This window comes from Canis lupus, chromosome 8 (assembly GCF_011100685.1).
Source record: "Canis lupus familiaris isolate Mischka breed German Shepherd chromosome 8, alternate assembly UU_Cfam_GSD_1.0, whole genome shotgun sequence".
NCBI classification, from domain to species: domain Eukaryota; kingdom Metazoa; phylum Chordata; class Mammalia; order Carnivora; family Canidae; genus Canis; species Canis lupus.
In genome coordinates this window covers 48,320,918-48,343,377 of record NC_049229.1, presented here as the reverse complement: position 1 = coordinate 48,343,377, position 22,460 = coordinate 48,320,918, and the positions used below count along the sequence as shown (strand labels likewise).

Genomic DNA, 22,460 nt, shown 5'->3' with positions numbered 1-22,460 from the left:
TCATCGCCAAGTCTCTTCAAGGGTGTGGCCTGTCAGGCTGGAGGGGCCCAGCCGAAGGAAGCCAGGCACATTCCTGGCAGCGCACAGCTAGGGTTCCACCTGCTATCAAGTTAACACAGGGGGAGCCTCAGAAGTCTGGGATCTCACAGGATAGCCACCAGGACACACTGTGGCTTCCAAGGCTTGGGATGGACACAGCAGCAAGGATGGGTACAGTGGGAACTAAAAGGAGCGTGGAAGCAGAAACCTTTTGAGAACATTTGCCCTTTAATTTGCATTTAAAATCAGTTTCTTTAAATATTTTAGTTACAAGTTCTGAATAGTGAAGACAGAGTAGATGCTGCAGGCACTCAGTATCAGCTCCCAACCCCCTCCTCCCCCAAGCCTTGCTTCTCTGCTCAAGATCCAAAGGGGCACTAAGTGGCTCCTGGTGTCAAGTGGCCACCGCCTCAGGCCTGGATGCAGCTGGATACAAAGTGATGAAGCTCAGAAGCTTCCGTGACAAGTATTTAAACTTGCTCCAGGCAATTCCAATGATTGTACCCAGACCCAAGGGACAGTATCACCTCAGAGGTGTGTTAGCATCTTGGGGCTGGTTTCAACCACGGTCCACCCTCCCCGAGACCCTGCGTTCTGCAGATGAAGCACTTAGGCCCCACTTAGGGCCATGATGCAGAGAAACAGCTGCCGCTTCAGTCCAAGTGCTTCCACCCAGGGCCTTTAAAAGCTCAAATCAATCCAAGCCAGTCCACAGGAAGCCTCCTCACCCCAACTTCACCAGGCTCTCCATCTTGGCACCACACCCTGTCCCACTGCCATGTGCTAGAATGGTTCCAAGCAGCCCAGAAAGGTCAGCACGATCACAGCTGTTATTGTGCCAAAATAGAGCTCTGATGGAGGATGGGCTCTCTTCCTGTCCTGTCTACACCATACTACCTCTGGGGGGGGGGGGGACTCTGTACCACCCCCTTTAACAGGGACCTACTCCCCCCTTCCCTGAGCCCCTGGCCTGTGCTTCCTGGACGAGGTAGAAGAGACATCCTAAAGTCCATGGCAGCAGAAAATGAACGTGTCCTTTAAGCAGCAAGCAGCACCTCTGGGCCTGTGGTCAATACCTCTACCTAGGTGGAACCAAGTGAGAATGTGCACAGCCAGGCCAGAGGCTGCCGTGAGCTTGGGAGACACCACATCCTCCGAGGCGGCTCTGGAGAACAGACTTTCAAAAGATACAAACTTGATCACATGGTCCCCAGTGGTTTCCCTATATATAGTACACTGGCACAGGGGAGAAGCAACATCACTTTTGCAAAAGACTACTGGGAGAAGGGGAGGAATAGTGATGAGCATCCACTATGGCTCTCTTTCCCTCAAGCCTCAAGATATTTGAGTGTAAGAGAAGGATGGAGAGAGGGGGAGGGCAGCAGAATACCACGAAAAGACCTGTGGGTGCTGGTTACACAGTGCCCTGGTTTCCTTGCTTGAGGCCAACAACATGTGCCTGGCACCAGGGTAGCCTGGGACCCATGAGGGGACAGGGAGAAGACTGGTTTTCAGTTCCTGCATGGTTGGTGTGTAGGGGGTGTGGCTTCCTCCTAGATGTCCAGTAGTAGGACTCTGGGATCCTCTACCGCCGCCTTGATTTTGCGGAGAAAAGTTACTGCCTCTCTCCCGTCGATCAGCCGATGATCATAGGTCAATGCCACGTACATCATGGGCCGCACCTCCACCTACAGACAGGACAGGTTGACAGATTTATCTGCAGCAGAGGAAGCCCCATTGGAAATGGGGAGATGAGAAAGCATAGCCTACAGAGAAGTTCCAGAGCTTTTCCTATTGATGTTGCTTCTGGATACTTATATTTTCAAAGACCAAGGCTTACCCTTAGTGCAAAGTTTTCCCATTCAAGAAAGCTTAACCAAGAAAATAGTTTCCTCTTGTGCCTTTTAAAAACATTCTTGGGCCGGCTGGTTGGCTCAGTTGGGTTGAGCACCCAACTCTTGATTTTGGCTCAGATCATGACCTCAGGGTCTATGCTCAGCGGGGAACCTGAGAAGCTCCCCTCCCACCACACACATGTCCTCCTCTCTCAAACTTTGAGGGGGAAAAAAAAAAAAAAAAAAAGTCTCTGCTCTTTCATTTATCTGTTGTCTAAAGGAAAACTTTTCCCTTCAATTCTGGCAACTGGAAGTTTCTTCTTTAGGGTCAGAATTTTAAAAAGTAACTAAAGATCCTCAAAAGTTCTCTGAAATTGTATGTGAAGTTGGGTATGTGAGCATTTTCAAGGGAGAAGACCTAGGATTTTTGGATTCACCAAAGAGTAACACAAAAAGGTTCTAAACAGGAGTCCCGGAAATATTTTCTACCAGCTTATCTTCTAAAGCCAGCTCAGGACCCTTTAAAACTTCATTCCCTCAATTCCCAGGAAACCACTAAACCTTCATACAACCTGGAACTTCGTAAAGTTCTTCATTGCTGTCCTCTGTTTCCCAGGGGCAAGGACGTTTCCAACTGTGTCCCCACTACCAACAGCACCTAGAGAATGGAGCTCGAGGACCACTCCAGATGAAGGAGCAAGCCACCTCAATTCCATGGTCTTCACACTTTACTTTGTATCAATCATCTGCAGTTTCTGCTTCATTAGGTCTGAGAAGGGGTCAAAGAATTCTGCATTTCTAACAAGTTCCCAAATGATGCGGACAAACACCATTTGAGGATCAATGCCTTAGCTATTAAGGAACTAAGAGATGGGACACCTGGATGGCTCAGCAGTTGAACTTTACTTTCACCTCAAGGCGTGATCCTGGGGTTCAGGGATCATGTCCCGCATCAGGCTCCGTGAGGGAAGCCTGCTTTCCTCTGCCTGTGTCTCTGCCTCTGTGTGTGTCTCTCATGAATAAATAAATAAAATCTTAAAAAATAAAAAAATAAAAAAAAAAAAGATACTAAGAGATGGAACTCAGGACAGATTCGCTATAAATTCAGGCATGATTAATAGCTTTCTCTTATCTAGCTGCTAGGACATTAGCAGGGATAGTTCCTACCTTGCCTCCCACAGCCACTGGCCTATCAAAGATGCCGTGCATGCCCAGGATGGCCGACTGAGGGGGGTTGATGATGGGTGTTCCAAAGAGTGAGCCAAAAACACCTCCGTTGCTAATGGTGAAAGTACCACCATCCATATCTTCAATAGCAAGTTCATTCTTTCGGGCCTAAGAATGGAGATTTAATAACTGAAACGTAAGTGCAACCCAGCTTTCTCCACCTAAAGAGAGCCCAGAAGACTTCTGAGACTGACAGTTCAACTTCTAGCTACTGTTCAGTTGAGATGCTTGTGGCCAGGGCTCCACAGAGGATAGGCACGATGCCTTAAGGACCTTTGCTTTCCCCAACAGGCCTCCCAATGTCTTCCATGACAGAAACACGCTAAGCTCTGCCAGAGAGCTAGCCTCTGGCTCCTGGGTGTGACTGCCAGTCTCGGGCTCTGCACACCTTAGCCAGCAGAGTGCAGCTCCCATTCCCTGACAACTGCCCACTGGGGAGCCTGGCCTTCCCTGACTCCTCCTCTCTGACCCAGCAGCTGACACACATGCTGCTTTTCCACTTTACCTTCTCTCCCAGTTCACTGATGGTTCGCTCGATATCTGCGTAATTCATAGCTTCCACATTCCTGATGACGGGAACCACCAGACCCTGATTGACGGTGAAAAGCAGTTTTCAGTTCCAAATTAATAGTATCCTTTTTAACTATAACTCCCTTGTTTCAAGTAGAGGTTCTCCCCTCCCCATCGAGTATCTTAATTATTCAATATGATTCAGAGTCTAAAATACTTAGGCTTGACATTAAAAGAATGTGGTAGGGGGATCCCTGGGTGGCTCAGTGGTTTAGCACCTGCCTTTGGGACCAGGGCAAGATCCTGGAGACCCGGGATCGAGTCCCGTATCAGGCTGCCGGCATGGAGCCTGCTTCTCCCTCTGCCGTGTCTCTGCCTCTCTTTCATAAATAAATAAAAATCTTAAAAAAATAAAAAATAAAAGAATGTGGTATGGTCAAGAGGTTACTCTTTTACTGACTCCCTTCTGAAAAGATAGAATTACAGAAATGTTCTCTCCCCCAAGGGTCTGCTTTTTCATACAAAGTCAGTTTAAGATCAGAGCTCCCCACCTCTTTCCCTAACATACCCGTGGGGTGGCCACCGCGACACTGATGTCAATATAATCCCTATACACCACCTCTTTGGTTGCGTCATCAATCACTGTAAGAGAAAATATAGGTTACATACAACTCCCTAAGCCTAGGCTAATGTGGAAATACTTGCATTAACGAGTGAAAATCCACATGCTTGGTACAGTGTGGGCTGACCAACCAGTTGTAACATCTCCTAAGTGCCCTGAGCCCAAGCATAGGAGCACCCATTTTTAAGCAGCCATCAGAAGGGCACAGTACACTGGTTCACACAGAACAGGTATGCAAGAAGTTCTCTTTAACTAACTCTGCCCAAACCCTCCCTTAACAGAGAATGGCTAGGTTTAAAAAGTGCTCCCAAGGGTCCTCTGGGTGGCTCAGTCAGTTGAGTATCCGCCTTCAGCCAGGTCTCAATCCTAGTGTCCTGGGATTGAGCCCCATCATTGTGCTTCCTGCTTGGCTGGGAGTCTGCCTCTCCCTCTGCCTTTCTCCCAGCTCATGCTCTCTCTCAAATAGATAAATAAAATCTTAAAACAAACAAACAAAAAAAAAATAGTGCTCTCCAAAAGACAAATTAGCAAAGGGAGGGGTGGGAGTCCCATCCACTCCACTGCCTACTGTCAAGAGGTGAAGGAAGCCCCTTCTAGGAGACTCCAGAGGAAGCAGGGTAGTGTAAGACAGCAAACCAGCAGCTGAAAATGTAGGTCTAGTGCTCATGAGAAAATACAGGCTTGAGAATCTTTTCCACAGAAAGTCTATGTTGTGTTGTTAGGTCAGCCACCAAGGAAAAGCACATAAAGTGAGAAAGAGGCCAAAAGAACTCGGAAATGCCTACATGTACAGGCGGGCAGAAGAAAGGTATAGAGAGCCAATCAGGAAGTATGAAAAGAACAGAAAAACAAGGAGGTACATACTTGAGCAAAACAAAGACAGCCCTCTACCTACCTAGAGCACAACACACATGAAAAGGACTAGGGCTTCTGTTCCTAGATCTTTAGGGACGCTGGCACTGCTGAGGATTGCAAAAGTGTACTGTCCTCTAACCTTCCAGAGAACAGAGAAGTGTCTCAATAGGAAAGAGAACTGCTTGTTAGGTCAACATTTCAATGACGTAGATGAGCAGAAAGGAAGGAAAATGAGCACCAAGTCCATGAAAAAGGGGCCAAGCCCAAGGCCTTCCACTGAGGTCCATCGACCAGAAACCAAAGGTCACCCTGGAGCATATGCCAAGTGGGGGAATCAGGCCCCAAGATCCTGGGGCCCATAGGAAGGCAGGAGCAAGATAGAACATGAGCTTCCACCCTGACATGAGAAGCCCTGAGAGCTGGGCTCAGAAATGTTTGCTGGCAGAGCAGCTGTCAAGCTATGAATTGGGAAGAAAAACCATTCTGTCCAGCTAGTGGGTAGAAAATCATCATGATATCATTTCAGGAAGGTGAATCAATAAATATCTGGGCAAAGACACTCATGTTTTCACAGGTATGAAAGAAAAGTTTCGGTGTGTTGACCCCAGCTTTCTGTGTGTGGGAGCAAGTCTGTGTTTCTGCACACACCTCCCAGGACTGCTTCAAGTCCAGCCACCACAAACTCACCTGCATTTACAACAGGCTGCTCCTGCAAGGCAAAGGCTGAGGCTTTCACGAATGCTGACATGAAACCTAGTTTGAGGTTATGTTTCTTCAGAAAAGCATCTTTGTGCCGAGCCCTCATCTCCTGGATGTTACTGTAAAAACATATTATAAAACAAAGTGACCACAAAGCCTTTATTCTGACTTTCATACCTGTTTCTAACTCCGTGTACACACTGGGTAAGCATATCTGAGGCCCAAACGCTCCCTTACTCTGGACCATCTACCTAAGTTCAAGTTTTGAAATAGTCCAGCAGAGGTCAATACAATAACCTCGCTTCTCTACAAAACCTGGAATCAAAAAGAATTGGGTCCAATTAGTCTTTAAGGTAGGCTGAGCCTCTTACAAGACTCCTTATTTCACAAGTCACAGAATTCAGTGACAAATAATATGAATAAGAGATCACAAAGCACACCAGTATCCTTGCCTGGATGAGAAAGTGATTTCTAGCTACCCTAAAATCATGAGCTCTCTCTTCTAAAAAAAAATGCTTTAAGCATAAACAAAGTCTACAAGATAACAATGTTCTTATTATTTGTTAGAATTAGGTCCAAAAAGCCTACCATACCTGATTATGACTTCCTTGTGACATTCTTCCTATCTCCTACTTACTGAAAACAAAAAAACCTTAAAAAAAAAAACAAACAAAAACCCACAGGTGTTTGGGCTCCATGTGAGCAAAAGCATCCATGACTATATATGGTCAGGCATATAGACCAGTGTTCTGTTAGGCTCATGGGAAAGTCAACAGATTCCTTTCTAATCTCCCCAAAGTTAGTTCCATATACTTGTTCCTTCAAACAGGTGCTAACACTCACCACATGTAAGGGCCAAGGCTGGGCATCAAGATAATAAAAACACCGCTCTTGCCCTTTCTATCAGTTTAATGGATGTGGTTTCCTTGGTATTTAGGAAGGTAGACATGTGTGGACCTAAGCTTTTAAAGTACAAGCAGCTGGAGCTTCTGGGAAGCCTTTGCAATATACACAGCCCTTGGTCATTTAGGATTAGTTTTCCACAGATGTGCCACATACATACTGCAGTTAGTGGGAAATGGCTTCCCCATTATTTTGCCACAGAAACCTCAGTATTTATCGGAATACAGTTCTGTGATGGAAATTGAATTTATCTCAGACCCAAATGCTCAGTTTCCCTTTCTCCCCATAATGGCCTAATTCGTCATTAGCATGAAAGAGAAGATGGTCTAACTTTAACTCCCCCTTCAGACTGTTTGCCTTTGAAAAAGGAAGTTTCCCTAAGGGGGGGGTGGTGCTGATGAGGTTTAAATGTTTGTTTTCCTGAGTCTAACCTTATTTAATGCTAGGATTACCACCCTAAAGACATTACTGGTTCCCAAGACACAAGAGCTGCAGAAGAGGGAAAGAGATGTGATAAACATCTCTGCTCTCAAACCTGCCCAAATGCTATTGTCTGGTCATTAAGTAGTTTCTATTTCAGAGCTCTGCCCTTGGAGGCAGGGCCTGGGACAACAGGGCAGAGGAGAAGGTCTCAGAAAGGCCCCTGATGGGTAGCTGATCAGCACAAGACCCAAGGGCACTCAATCTAAACCACATTACCGACTACAGTGAGACCCCAGGCCATCATTAAGTGACACCTCGATTAGCTGCTGAAACGAGAGACAGCTGCTGCATTTACCTTCCAATCAAACCTGCTGGGCCAACTGCATCTCCCAAGGCCACAAATATTTACATGTTTTGTCTTAAGGAATGAGGTAGAATTTCAAAGTTCAATTCAATTTGTGTACAATTTGGCCCTAATGCACTGAAACATAAGCTGCAGCCTTTGTGATTCATTAGTCAAGGTCTTTCCCTATGTCCTACAAATAGGAAAGAGAAATCTTTGGCTTGAATGACATCCAGTCTTTTAAAGAAGCTTCACAAGAGCGTGGATGACATCTAGTGAAACCGGCCACAGAGCCCAACTCTGTGAACAATACCACAGCATACTGTCCATAAACCACTCGCTTCTCTATGCTTTTCAGATCCCTTCCAAAAGAAAACAAATATCCCTAATGAAAAGTAGGTTAGCAGACTAAACAAGAAAAAGCAGCAAAGGGATGACCTGAAGACTTCATGATTTACCTCCTGAATTAAATATAAACTCTTATGTCTGGCATTCAAAAGATTCTGAAGTATGGATCCAACTTTCTTCCTATTCTTTCCCACATAATCCTCACAGCAGATAATTCTCAAATGTGTCCTGTACTTTCCTGTGTCAGGTTCCTATTATTTATTTTGTCTGGAATGACCCTTCCCCACAACGCTACCTGTGTCAAAATGCTAGTGGACCTTAAGGCCTATTAAAAATATTTCCTCCAGGAAGCACTGTGAGACCTTCCCCTCCCCACCTCTACCCTCCATCTCAAAAAACAAATGATCTCATTCTCTCCAATTCATACTCTGTACCCTTCTGATATTTTTTCTAGATTTAACTTTGGGTATGTGTGGTTTAAGATTTATTTTGGAGAGAAAGAGAGCTCGGGGGTAGGGAGAGGCACAAGGGGCAGGAGAGGGAGAGAAAGAATCCCAAACTGATTCCCCAGTGAGCCTGAGATCCTGACCTGAGCCGAAATCAAGTGTCATTCAACCAAATGAACCACCCAAGTGCCTCTTGCTTTGTGTTTATCCAAATCAAATGGTGAGCTCTAGAAGGGTAGTGCTCTTTTCTTTGAGCACTTTGTATCTTTGTATGCCCCTCAAATACAATATAGCATCTTATACACAGTAAGTGCTCAAACACTGCAAAATTTAACTATATTCTGCTGTTCCCTGCAGTGCTGACACTTGTACACATCAAAACCTTGAAAAAGGGGCAGCTGGGTGGCTCAGTGGTTGAGCATTTGCCTTTGGCTCAGGGCATGATCCTGGGGTCCTGGGATCGAGTCCCACATCGGGCTTCCCACAAGGAGTCTGTTTCTCCCTATGCCCTGTCTGACTCTCTAGGTCTCTCATGAATAAATAAAATCTTAAAAAACGAAAAAACCTTGAAGAAAATGGGTAAGTCAACAGCTCACCAAAGAAATGGGTATACTAAATTTGCCCCTTTGGTTATACATTTTGAGGTTTTTACTGAAAAACACAACTTGCTTTCCATTTCATTATCACAGCTGGGAAAGGTGAAAGCTATGACAAGCCTGCACCTTTCCACCACTCAAATCTGAGAAACTTAGGAACGTGAATCAGGAGCAGTTGCTGTGAGAAAGCAGCAGGGTACTGGTTTCTGACTGAGCGTGCAATCAACTGGTTCTCCAACCCAAGGGCAGGCCCAGCTGCCCTCTCTCTACTTGGCAACTGGACACTAGTCATCAGAGTTTAACACTGTTACCAGCCTCATTTATTAGACATCACAAGATTCAGGTATAAAAGGCTAAGTTTTTTTTAACTTACAGAGGTAGGCAATTAGAGAACGAGACCAGCGGGTCACTCTTTCAGTCAACGAGCAGTGCAAAGTACCTCTTCTTGCTGTTTTGGAATCAACATTAGGTAGTGCTGGGGAAAGTTGAAGTGTTCTCCAAGAAAAAGGGCACAGGGAGTAAGAGTTCTCACCTCATGTCGATCTCATTGAAAGTAGTCAGCATTGCACACGTGTTCTGGGCCTCCTTCAGACGCTGGGCAATGCGCTGCCGCATCCTGTTCATTTTCTCCTGAAAACAGGACAAGGATTGATAGTCTGGGTTCTCTGGACCAAGCCCCCACCACTCATTCTAAGGGGGCACTCAGCTTACAAGGACCAGATGGCCAGACTATGATACCTAAGTACAGGAGCTCCAGGCTCTCTTTTTCCCGTGTGGTGGCCTTGCTCCTCTGAGCAAGGAGGTAGCCAGACAAAAACTACCCACTTAGATGCGACTGAGTTTGACCAAGAGTGGAAGTTCAGGAAATGGTGTGACTTTAAAAATCAGAATCAATTTATGAAAAGGAAGAGTGTGGTGTACGGCTAGTCAGCCCAAGAATCACTACAGATTTCTAGTGATAAAGACTTACATGAGAACAGCTACTTGTGGAATGGAAACAACAAACTTTTGAGGCTATAGTATTTTTAGGAGGTACTCTCAGGCAGAGGAACCCACACTCTTGACCATACTTCCTTGAGGTTTTACATCGGCTCCTGCCAGCTGTTGCTACCATGTAGCCCTCAGCTAAGTGTCCCGGAAGAACAGGAACAGGGCTCACTAAACCACCTCTCTGCAGTGTGTTACTGTGGGAGGGAGGGAGCATATAACTAAGCTCCCATTCCCTGCAAATATTTTACCCACCCAAAGGCAGTTCAGTGGTAGCACAACACGGGGGGGGGGGGGGGGGGGGGTGTGCACACACTGGACAAGTGCTCAGAAGACTTGATGTTCTAGTCCTATCATATGTCAAGTATGTAACTATGAACAAGGCACTTCCTAAACTCAGTTTCCATGAACTGCCAACAAGTCAAAGGTAGGCACCACAATGCCCACACTCCACCAATCTCAACACTGTTCCCTCGGTCTCTTCCTGGAAGTGGTCCCTAGAGGCTTACCCGATGTTCTGAACGCAGACCCTTGCCAGCTCCTGGCTCAGCTACTGGAGGGGCAGCAGCGGGTTTCACCGCAGACACTGAAAACGAAGAGAAGGTACAGCTGCATCAGAAAATCAGAGAGGCAGCAGCTCTTTCGGTCCATGGGTCTTGTCCCCATGCTTTAATAAAACCACACTTTTGCACCAAAAAAAAAAAAAGAAAAAAAATCAGAGAAACATTTACTAAGTGCCAGTGCTTTCATACTGTACTGTCACTTAATTCTTAAGACATTCTGAGGCATACTAGTACCATTCCCACTTTACAAACACATGCTCTGCTCAAAGAAGTTAAGAGCTAGCCTAAAGTCACATAGCTGTAAACAGAAAGCTGGGCTCCAAAACCCAGGTTTTCTCATACAAAGTCCCTCCCTTCCACAAAGCAGCCAATGAAGTCTGTTCGGAGCCACGATTAGTCTCAGATTCTGCCCTGTGAAGGAATGTGGCATTGATGAAATGTTCTTCTCCCACACAGAGACACATGGGAGGTGGAGGCTCACCTGGTTTGCTAGTAAGAGGTTGTGAGGGCGAGGGCATTGGTGGCATCTGAGTGGGTATGGATGCTGCAGGGGGAGGAGGAACTGCCGATGTTGCAGGCTCTGCTTTTGGGACTGCAGCAGCAGGAGCTTCAGCGGGCTTGGCCTTAGCAGGAGCAGCTGCAAAAAAAAAAAACAAAGGCCATTGGCACTGTCTGGAATGAAAAGCAACCAAATCAGATGCTAAGCAAGGTTTAGCAGAAAAGCTCCATCTCCAATCCCTTGACAAATGCTAACCGGGTATATACAAGGCACTATGATATGCACACATTGATATAAGGCACCATCCTTCCGTTCCCCAGGGCTCCTATATGTCCTACATTACATAACTGACTTAATTCAGTTGCCTTCCTGATTTCTCAAATACAGACTGATCAAATTTAGAAAGTACTTTCAAAGCACCTACTAAGCCCATGGCAATGTAAACTACCAAGTAAAAGAAACCCAACGGAGGATGTTGATACACATACATAGAAGTAACACATTTCTAGTAATAGGAGTACTGACAGCCTCATCTTCTATTTTAAGATCACATATGGAAGAATTCTCTTAACTATTAAAAAAATAAAAGTTTAAATAATCAAAATCTCATAGTTCAAAGCATTTCATCTATGCTCATAAAGCATTTCATCTATGCTCATAAACCACAACTTTAAATTAGATATTCATTTTGATTTTATCCATCTGTACATATCTGGTTTCATATTTAAATCAGAAAAATATTCTTTTTGGGGGCGCCTGCCTTCAGCTCAGGCAAGAAGCCTGCTTCTCCTTCTGCCTGTGCCTCTCTCAGTCTGTGTCTCTCATGAATAAATAAATAAATCTTAAAATAAAAATAAAAATAAAAATACTCTTTTTAAGGAATGATCAGAAGATGGAAGAATTGATCTTATTCCCTTCTACTGCACATTATTTTCATTCTGGGCTTCTGGTCTTACTCTGATCAATCTCAATGATGCAATCTACTATCTCTCTCCTTAACTATTTTAGGATAATGAAAAAGAAACAGACTTTAGTAGTTACTGAATTTAACTAAGAATCAGAAAAATATTTTCTTATCTAATCTCTCATATTAACTGTAAAATGCCATACAAATTCATTTCCTATTTCTCACTTCTTCCCTAGAGAAAGAGCAACATTCCCTAAAAATGTTAGGAGAGAATAGATGTGAAAAAACCATGCTGACTTCTCCAGAATAGACACCATGAAATATTGCTTCTTACTTTAGAATAGTAGTTCTAAGCCCTTGCTGTGTATCAAAATCAGTTGGAGAGCATTAAAACAAAACAAACTAGGATAATAACCAGGATCTGAAAACCTCAGATTTAATATATCCCTGGACCATGGGGTCTAGGCATTTGTGTTCTACATATATTTTAAGATTTATTTATTTATTTGACAGGGAGTGCACACACAGCAGGGGGAGCAGCAGGCAAAGGGAAGAGAGAGAGAAGCAGGCTCCCCACTCAACAGGGAGCCTGACAAGGGGCTAATTCAGGACCCTATGATTATGACCTGAGCCAAAGGCAGACCCTCAGCTGAGCCAAGGTGCCCCATAAATTTTTTTGTTTTTTAAGATTTATTTGTTCATGAGAGACACAGAGAGAGAGGCAGAGATGCAGGCAGAGGGAGGAGCAGGCTCCATGCACGAAGCCCGATGTGGGACTCATCCTGGGTCTCCAGGATCATGCCCTGGACTGAAGGCGACGCTAAACCGCTGAGCCAAAATAAAAAATAAAATTAAAATTAAAATTAAATTAAAATAATTAAAATTAAAATTAAAATTAAATAAAAGACCACCGCTGAGCCACCCAGGCTGCCCTTTTTTTTTTTTTTTCCTTTTGAGACACACACACAGACACACTATCTTAAGGAGGCTCCAGACCCAGGGTAAAGCTCAATCTCAGGACCCTGAGATCATGACCTAAGTGGAAATCAAGAGTTGGTCACTTAACTAACTGAGCCACCCAGGTGCCCTGCATTTGTCTGTTTTTAAACCCCGATGGGATTCTGATGCCAGGGATGGGGAGGGGGAAAAAAAAAAAATCAATACCTTAGACTCTTCTTCATTCTATTATATCTTTAAAAAAGGGCTAGCATGGGATACCTGGGTGGCTCAGAGACTGATCAGCTGCCTTCGGCTCAGGGCATGATCCCAGGTCCAGGGATCAAGTCATGCACTGGGCACTCTGCGAGAAGCCTGCTTCCCCCTCTGTCTAGGTCTCTGCCTCTCTGTCTCTTTCTTGAATAAATAAAATCTTTAAAAAAATAAAAAACAAAGGTCTAGCATAAGAAACATACATGGAAAGAAAATTATACGTTTTTTTTTTTCTTTTTAAATACTTTTCTTCTAGAACTTGGCATTTAAACTACCCTCTATGTAAATATCACCTGTCTTAGTCTCTCAACTAACAGGAGCTGGAATGCCAAATAACCTCTGAGGTATCAAGGTATTAGTACATTATGCTCAGCCCCAATTCCAAGGGGGAACACTGGAGACCTTGACAACCAGGAGAACTTCTTTACCGCCAGTTTTCCTGAGTGTGAAAAGAGGAGTGCCTCCTTCTACTTTTCCCCCATCAGGTACCAAAAGAGCTTCAATCACGCCATTTGCTGGTGATGGAACCTGCACAGATGTCTAGAAAACAAGGACAGATTGTAAAAGAGTCCAAATCTTTACTCAGTATTAGAAAATTGTCTAGAATCTCAAATATGAGTCACAACACAGATATTAGACTCTGCTTATAGAAACACCAAAGCCACACTTTCAGAGTAATGAAAAGTTAATGCTATTGTGAAGATTCACCCTTTGTCTTTTTTCAGAAACAATGTTCAGTTAATGTGTTTCCAAGTGATACACAAAACAAACCAAAACAGTTCATGCACGTGCACATACACATGCTACAAAACTAATTCTGCTAAAGTACATAATACTTATATTGAGAATAATCCAAAATTAAAACTTTTAAGTTTTTCTTTTTTAATAAGCTATTCCAACACTTTTACAATTGAGGTTAGAGCAAGTTAAAAATTATCTTTAAACAGTTCACAAGTCCATTTGAAAAAAAAATTAGGTTAAACCAAGAGGAAACCATGAAAAATTACACTAACATAGGACAAGCCTACCTTGTCAGTTTCAATCTCACAAACCACTTCATCTTCTGCAACAGTATCTCCAACAGCTGAAAAGATAGTCAAAGACTACCTGTTAAGGGGGGACATCTCCAGTAGCCACAAAATCCCTTTTGATAGGTGTGTTACAAGCCCCCTTTCCTATAGTGTCAGGAAAAATTACATTGCATGTAAAGAAAAGGGAGGAACCCAATTACTGGGGTGGGGGTTGGGGGGAGTCGGCAATGACAATTTTATTAAATATTTAAACTTAAGGAGTAGAGCCTAAAAACTTACCTTTCTCCCACCTGACATCTCCCTCTGTGACAGATTCTGCAAATGCTGGGGTTTTGACTGTAATCACATCATCCTCTAGGAAAAGAGAAAAAAAATTCAAATGTAGTCCGTATTTCTCCTTTTTAATTAAACTCTGTTCATTGTTGCTCTTCCCATTAAAATGCCATTCCCAAGAAGGCAGGGAACTGAAGGCAGGTACTTACTGCACACAGCTGTAGTTCTGAAGAAGCGAACACTGAAGACACTACTGTTGTTAATACTACAGAAAAAACATAAAAAAGTAAACTCCTTTAGCAGGTGAACCACTCACATTGTAGTCTAGACAAGGGACCATGGACCACTTGCCCTTAAAAATCAGTGATTCTCAGCCAGGGGTGCCTGTGAGTGTCATCTAGGGAACCTTTTTCAAAGCCTTCATGTCCAGGCCCCAACCCCAAGGATTCTGACTCAGCAGGTCTACAGCAGATCCTGGATGACTTGGGTACCCAAGGTAGTAAACTCCTTGGGTGAGTCCATAACCCTCTGTTGCAGTGAAATGCCAGCTCGCACAAAATAGAGATTTTTCACTGGGTTCAGTGAAGAAAAAGATAAGCATCTTGGTCCTTTGCACACCCACCAAAAGGAATTAGCCTCCCCATTAGGTTTTTTTTCTTGACCAAATCTAAGTACAATAAATTGTGTGCCCGCAGAGTACCTGCCATTGTGCCACAAACAATGAAATTTCTGTCTGCGGGATTACAGACTGAGATAAGGCAGCAAGATGAGACAATTAACTCGGAATTAAAACAAGGTGTTATAGGCCAGGGGTGGGGAGGGAGCAGAACCACCAAAACACTCCTATGATCTCTCCTAGTCAGTTCTCTTGCCAGCAGGCAGCACATTGGTTCATTCTGGACTCATTCAAGAGACCAAGGGATTTTCTGATACGATACTAACTTCAAATAATGTAAACTAGAGAAGGATACTACGTTGTATGCGCAAACCATTAACGCTGGTTAACTCTGGAGAGTGGGAGATGCAGATATATACAGTACCTATGGTTATCTATTATATACATACACATTTTGGGAGAGTGATCTGGACCGATGGGGACTTTCACTTTCTACACTTCAGCATTCTCAATATTCTACAACAAGCACCTTTATAATACAGAAGTAAAACAGATTTAAGTTGCCATTTGATATTTTCACTTTTGTAATGTCAAAATAACTATAAGATTTATTTAAAATCAAGGGGGAAATGTACATTAAAAAAAAGAGAACAAAGTGACTGCATAAAGTTTATAACCACGTGTTAAGTGTTCATGGACAAGAACTCATGGTAGTTTGTAATCCCCAGAGACTGCCTTGTGGGACACTCAAGAACCTGGAGTGGAACTTGGGGGCACTGTAGGACAAGGGTAAAGTCTTTTTACTGTTGAATCACAAAAAACTGAAATGTTTCAATGATAAAAGGTTTTTTAAAATAAAGTGAGTACTTTATTCACAGAAAACAGACAAAAGACAACACAAAAATAGTTATTAGATTAGGGTGATCTCACTCCTTAAAGTGTTTTTTAAAAAATAATTTACTGGGGCTCCTGGGTGGGTCAGTCAGTTAAGCGTCTGACTTTGACTCAGGTCATGATCTCAGGGTCCTGGGATTAGGCCCTAAGTCAGCCCCATGTCAGGCTCTGTGCTCAGCAGGGAATCTGCCTGTCCCTCTCACTCTCCCTTTTTGCCTCCCCACCCCCCTTGCTTGCTCTCTGATAAAATTTTTAACAATTAACTTTTAAATACTTTTTGTATTTATTGCCTCAAAATTTGTGGTTGTTCCACTTTCCATTTAAATTGCAGGTGGGGTGGGGGTGGGCACTCCAGGGTGGTTGAGTCGGTTACACAGTTAAGAATCTGCCTTCAGCTCAGGTCATGATCTCTGGGTCCTGGGATCAAGCCAGCCGCAGGGCCTCCCTGCTCAGCAGGAGTCTGCTTCTGCTTCTCCCTCTGCCTCTGCCCCTCTGCCTGCTCGCACAAACACCCACACTCCCTCTCATAAATAAAATCTTTAGGGATCCCTGGGTGGCTCAGCGGTTTAGCGCCTGCCTTTGGCCCAGGGTGTGATCCTGGAGTCCCGGGATCAAGTCCCACGTCGGGCATGGAGCCTGCTTCTCCCTCTGCCTGTGTCTCTGCCTCTCTATTATGAATAAATAAATAAAATCTTAAAAAATAAAAATAAAAATAAAATAAATAAAATAAAATCTTTAAAAAAAATTTGCAGGTGAGTAGCACGTTTTGAATCAGTCTAACTTCTAATTTACAAAAGTATTAGATGTCCACTGTATAATATTTGGAAACAGCAAAAAAATGTTCTGTACAGTAAAAAACAGAATCCTTTTATAACCTGTGTTTTCCCAACTTATCATAGCATGAACATGTTAATAGGACACATCTTAACCAATTCCCTGTTGTTTGGCCATTTTGAGAGAAATGTGGGTATACCAGGAATTCTTCAGCATAGATTATTAGAAATGGAATTGTTTCATCAAAAAACATACACAGTTCAGGGATGCCGGAGTGGCTCAGCGGTTGAAAGTCTGCCTTCGGCCCCGGGTGTGATCCCAGTCCTGGGAATGAGTTCCGTATCAGCCCCCTGTGAGGAGCCTACTTCTCTCATTCCCTGTGTCTCTGCCTCTCTCTGTCTCTCATGAATAAATAAAATCACAGTTCAAAGACTTCATGAATGCTAACTTCCCTCCAAATATAACACAGAAATTCATACTTAGTACTAAGTACATCATTTTCTCAATTGAAAAAATCCCATTGTGATGCACAATGAAGGAACTAATCGGTGACCCTTCATTTTGAAGAGGCTCCCTAGCCAAAACATAGCTGGACAGTGGTTTAACAGATAACTAGAGAGCATCCTCTTACCACTACTCTGAAAATACTTGGAATGCAAAGCAGCATTAAGCAATACTCATAAGCAGAAATTAATCTGGAACACACGAGTGGCCTTTCTCCAAACTGTCTTATGCAATAGTAGCATTCTGAAGTAGTCGAAGTCCCAGGACTCAACTGACTCATCTTTTGCTTTTACTATTTCTGAAATAACTATGCTACCAAGAGAATGCTCTAAATCTCCACAATAGGGCAGCCTGGGTGGCTCAGTGGTTTAGCACCGCCTTTGGCCGAGGGCCTGATCCTGGAGACCCGGTCCTATGTCAGGCTCCCTTCATGGAGCCTGCTTCTCCCTCTGCCTGTGTCTCTGTCTCTGCCTCTCTCTCGCTCTCTCTCTCGTTCTGTGTCTCTCATGAATAAATAAAATCTTTAAAAAAAAATAAATCTCCACAAATGTTAATTTCTTTTGGCTGCACTTGTATCCAACCAGAATACTTAGTTTTTTTTTAAGATTTTAATTATTTATTTATTCTTGGGGGGGGGGGGGGGCAGAGACACAGGCAGAGGGAGAAGCAGGCTCCATGCAGGGAGCCCGACATGGGACTCAATTCCGGGTCCCCAGGATCACACCCTGGGCTGAAGGCGGTGCTAAACTGCTGAGCCACTAGGGCTGCCCATCAACCAGAATACTTATGAGTAACCTTCTATCTTTTCCCATAAAGAGAGGGTTCCAACCTCACTTTCATTACAGTCTAAACATCTGAGGACAAGCACACTCCAGGACCAGCACCTGACATGGGGCTGAAGCTTAAGGTACATCACACATCATAAACCAACATCAAGGTCAGATCTAAAGACTCAAATAAGCACCTTGATTATCTAGGCCTGGAAGCCAGTGAAGAAAGCAGATGGTCAAATTTAGAACCGGTGTCTTAAATACCCCATGGCCACACATCTGTGCTCCCCAGAAATACTTACACAATCTTCCTGCTGTCAGGGTAACCTGGTCCCTGACATAAGGAGACCCCTGTAAGAAACAAAACAACTCTTAACCAATAACTCTTATACAGGATACCTGCTGGGATTGGAAAAGAAGTCTGTTCACCCCCTAACTCTGACAAAGAGCAAGATCAAACGTAGGCAACAATATAATCTTTATCATGCAGAGTCCTGCTTCTCAATGGCCCAGAGCAACAGGTATGTGGGGCGGGGAGAGTGGGTTTGTGTTTGAAGAAAGGGGAGAATGCTAAGGGCAAGGCCTGAAGTACTTTTATAATCTTATTTACCTTAAAATTCATAAACTGTCATTATCCCTATATGTTTTCATAATAAAACCTCCCTACTCCCTCAAGTGTTCAAATATAATTGAAGCTTCAGAAAGACCCATGATGGCTTATCCTGTGACTACACAGAGCCTAATGTGAGAAGCAGTGGGCATGTTTGGTCTGGGTTTGTTTCCCTGGTTACCTAAAATGCACTGAGCTGGAAGTCTTACTACATAAACCTTAGTAGCAAAGACTGGGCTACCAAGAGCAAATCTTTCAGTTTACCTCCTTCCCATGATCTTCCCAGGAGTCTTCCCCTCTGGTCAAACTCAGCAAGGTGGGACACTCTTTCAGCCTACCAAATGTCCTAATCACAGAAAACTGCATTTCCCCAACTGACAACTAATTACAGCTAGTAACAGCTGTCGCCTCCCATGGACATATTTTTCCAGAGGTCTTATTTTTTTCAGATCTATTAACAACTCTTTTTAAACCCTGGGTTCAGGAAGCACCAGAGGAGAAAGAGCTCTCCCTTGTGCTCCCTCCTCCCCAAAATCTCCAGTGTTTCGGAGTCAAGTAAATCACGTCCGTGTCCAGCCGTCAACGCCTCTGCAGTAGAAATCCCAAGTATAATGTATCTTTGAGCTAGAACTGCCAGCAGCCCATACTGAGTTGTGGAACCCTGAGTCCAAACTAGAGTTCATCCTGCAGCAAGTCTCATTTACATAGTGCTTTTGGGTTTATAAAAAACTTTCACATAATGACCTCATTTTGATTTTCATGTCTCACAACTCCCTAAAGTAGAACGACCATCTGCTATTATTCCCACTTTATATATAAGCAGGGCTTCTGGAGGTTTCAGGGACTAGCCCAAGGTGAAGTCCTGAGCCCCAATGCAAACCCCAAGTACAAGGTTCTTTCCTTTGTCCTGCCAGTCTATAAGTGGAGAAATCGTTTACTTTTAGGATTCCTAGTTTAAAAGAATATTTATTATTGAGAGTCCACTACGAGCCTACACCCTGCTAGGTGCCTATGATCTCATGACTCTCAGAATAAAGTCCAAAAACTTTACCCATTCCTGTCCTGTCCAGCCCTCCCTATCTTTCTAGCCAGACAGGCTTCCTTTCCATTTCTATGACCAGTCAAGTCCCTTCCTGCCTGACAACCTTTGTACAAGCAATTCCCTTTGCTTGGTATATTGTTCTCTTCGCCGACTGTGACATATTCTTTAGAGACTTGACTTAAATGTCACTTTTTCAGAGAAGTCTTTCACTGATATCCTCACCACACTCTCCACCCTTCCCAAGCTGGGCTATATCCCACCCTTTCATTACACCCTGCACTTCTCGCTTATAATCCTCACAAGGTAAATGTGTCCTTCTGTGTGCATAAATGTGTATTTGCTGTCTCTCCAGCTAGCCCATAAGATCTGTGAGGGTAGAGACCATCTGTACCCCTGTCACCCAGCACAGAGCCTGGCACATACTAAGAACTCAAACGATCTGCTGAGCACGAGTAAACGACATCACGGTGGGTTAAGAGTTTAGGCTGAGGAGTCAGGTAGACATGGCTTGACCAATAGGTGGCTGAATGACCTTGGCCAAGGCACTTACCCTTGGATCATGTGTTCGTAAAACAGAGAGAATACCCCCTTTATTGTCTCTTGACGATTAATTGCAAAATGCACAAAAAGCACCCAGAACCATGCTTGGCACACAGAAAACTCAACTCATCCAACAAATATTTATGCCGGATGTCTAAAAAAATTATTGGGATGAAATCTAAATTCCTTCCACTTGCCTCTACACCATCTTCAGCCGCGCGCCATTTCTTCCTCTAACCAAAATTCTCTGGTTAGGTCACTTTTTTTTTCCAGTTCCAAAACATTGCCAAGCTCTTCCCTTCTGCAGGGACTCTGTCCGCGCTATTCCCCTTTCCTGCTCTACACTGAACTCGCCCTATGTCACATCCCCCGGGGGCTGCAGCTCTAACTGCTCCTACTAAAGAGGGCCCTTTCCTCCACCTTCATCTGTTTCCACCTCAGCACTTAACCAAAATTCATGATCCCTCACTTGCTTAGCCATTTATACTTTGTGTTTTTTTCCCCCAGACCGTAAAGCTCCAGGAGGGGAAGAACTGGTAACTAACTGCTGCATCCCCGGGGAGTGCCTAGCACAGTGCTTGACAGGCAGTGGAAATTCAGTGGACTCCGTGGCCAAACGAATAAACAAACGGCCAGCTGTTATTAAACAGCACTTTGTTTCAGTCCCCGGCGTGTGGAGACACCTCGGCACCGCGGCTTCCTCACGCACCGCTCTGCCCAGGGGAGCATGGTAGCTGACGGCAGGCAAGGGCACAACTTACCAGGCAGGGAACGTCTCCCTAGAGGGCAGTTCCCCTGTTGAGAAAGAAGACATTATCGACGTCACCCGTGATGAAAGGAGGGAAGAAACCGCTTTCTAAGTACAGCCTCGAAGCTGTCCAGGTGCCAGTGACAGGTGAATCCCGGGCCTCCAGAGGGCAAGCGCGACAGCCGGGGGGCGCTCCTTCCCAGCCGGCACCCCGAACCCGCCGAGCTCTCCCAACTTCCCACAGCGCTGGCGCCCGCTGACTACCGGAGGGAGAAGGCGGGCCCTGGATGCAGCCCCGGGACTCCGCCGCGCCTCCTCCCAACTCGGAGTCCCGCGTCCGGACGGGCGCGGCTCTGGGCTGCTCCTCCGCCCCGGCGCGGACGGGGGGGGCGCCGCAGGGGACGGGGCCCGGCTGCCTCGGGAAGGCCCCCCCGGGCCGCCCAGCGCGCGGCCTCCGCGTCCCGGTGCCCTTGGTGCCGGCTCGACCGGCGCGCCGCGCCCCTGCTCCCCAGGCCGCCCCGCTGCCCGCCGGCGGGTTTCTCACCCGCCGGTGCCCCGGCCCGGCCGGGCCGTACCTTCTGGAAGGCAGAGAGCGAACGGCTGAACGCCCGGGACACGCAGCGGGTCCGGGACAGCATCGCGGCGGCGGCGGCGGAGCCGAGGGCGGGCGGACACCGGATATAAGGCCCGGCAGCGACCGGAAGCGGGGCGGGCCGCGGTACCCGCCGCGCGGGGAGGGGTGTTCGGAGCGAACCACTGGCGGGCGGGCGTGGGGGGGCCGAGGGGCAGCACCACGCGGCCCCAGCCTCGGCTCGCGGGTCTACGGCCGGCAGCCCCGCGCCGCGGCGCGCTCTCGGAGTCCGCTGCGCTGCCTGGCGGCCTGGGCCGCTCCTCCCGGGGGTGCCAGCGACCCCCCGGAGACCAGGCCGCCCTCCCGGGCCTCTCCGCGGGGTCGGCTCTGAGCTTGGCGCCAGCCTCTCCGAGGACCCCGGGACCCCGCGCCTTTCTACCTCTGCATGGCCGGAAAAGCGCGGGAAGCGGGCAGGGGTTTTGAACCCCGGGCCTTGCCAGACACGCCTGCCCGATCTTGTACTTGGGTGGCCTTGGGCTAGTGACATTGCTTCCCTGAGCCTCAGGTTCCTTAAATATAATTAAAAAGCAAGAGTCACTTCCCTGCCTCCCTAACCCCAGAACAAAGAAACAGCCCAAAGGAACCTCTGAAGGGTTCCCATTGCCCTTGTACCAGAGGATCACCAAGCAGCCTTACTTCTGGTCTTCTCTAGTCCTACTCACACTCGGTCCAGCCAAGCTGAATGTTCCCCATACATCCTGTGCATTTTGGAGGTGGTTTATTAGTCACCCTATATCCCTAGAATATAAACCACTAAATTAGGGACCTTGTCTGTCTTGTTCACTGCTATATTCACAGCATTTGGAACAGAAACTGGCATAGGCAGGTAGGTGTGTAACAACCATTCTGCCTTCCAAGTGCAAACACATAGCTTCCGCTCCCCGCTTTTAGTTTTCCCTCCCCTTAAATGGCCAGGACCCTGAACATTCACCTTTATAGCTCACCTTCCTTTTCTTTAAGATTTTATTATTATTTTTTAAAGATTTTATTTATTCATGAGACACACACACACACAT

General features: G+C 45.5%; 2 protein-coding genes across 5 annotated transcripts in view; one reads left to right on the top strand and one right to left on the bottom strand.

The window, feature by feature from the left end:
• Window positions 1-2,871, top strand: part of RPS6KL1 (ribosomal protein S6 kinase like 1) — a 31,995-nt gene extending 29,124 nt beyond the window's left edge. For all 4 annotated transcript variants that reach the window (XM_038545276.1, XM_038545275.1, XM_038545274.1 and 1 more), the window contains one exon: window positions 2,491-2,871. In XM_038545276.1, coding sequence (XP_038401204.1) covers window positions 2,491-2,536 — 46 coding nt within the window. In that variant the 3' untranslated portion in view covers window positions 2,537-2,871. The remainder of the gene's footprint in view (window positions 1-2,490) is intronic.
• DLST (dihydrolipoamide S-succinyltransferase) lies at window positions 247-21,515 on the bottom strand. Its single transcript, XM_038545278.1, has 15 exons — window positions 21,389-21,515; window positions 20,827-20,860; window positions 18,176-18,224; window positions 14,525-14,580; window positions 14,322-14,396; window positions 14,040-14,095; window positions 13,440-13,551; window positions 10,878-11,033; window positions 10,343-10,419; window positions 9,379-9,476; window positions 5,776-5,906; window positions 4,180-4,253; window positions 3,607-3,690; window positions 3,042-3,209; window positions 247-1,727 (listed from the first exon to the last, which is right to left on the bottom strand). Exons 1-15 carry the CDS (start codon window positions 21,449-21,451, stop codon window positions 1,593-1,595), a joined length of 1,368 nt encoding a protein of 455 aa, XP_038401206.1. The 5' UTR covers window positions 21,452-21,515; the 3' UTR covers window positions 247-1,592.
• Window positions 21,516-22,460: the final 945 nt, after the last annotated feature.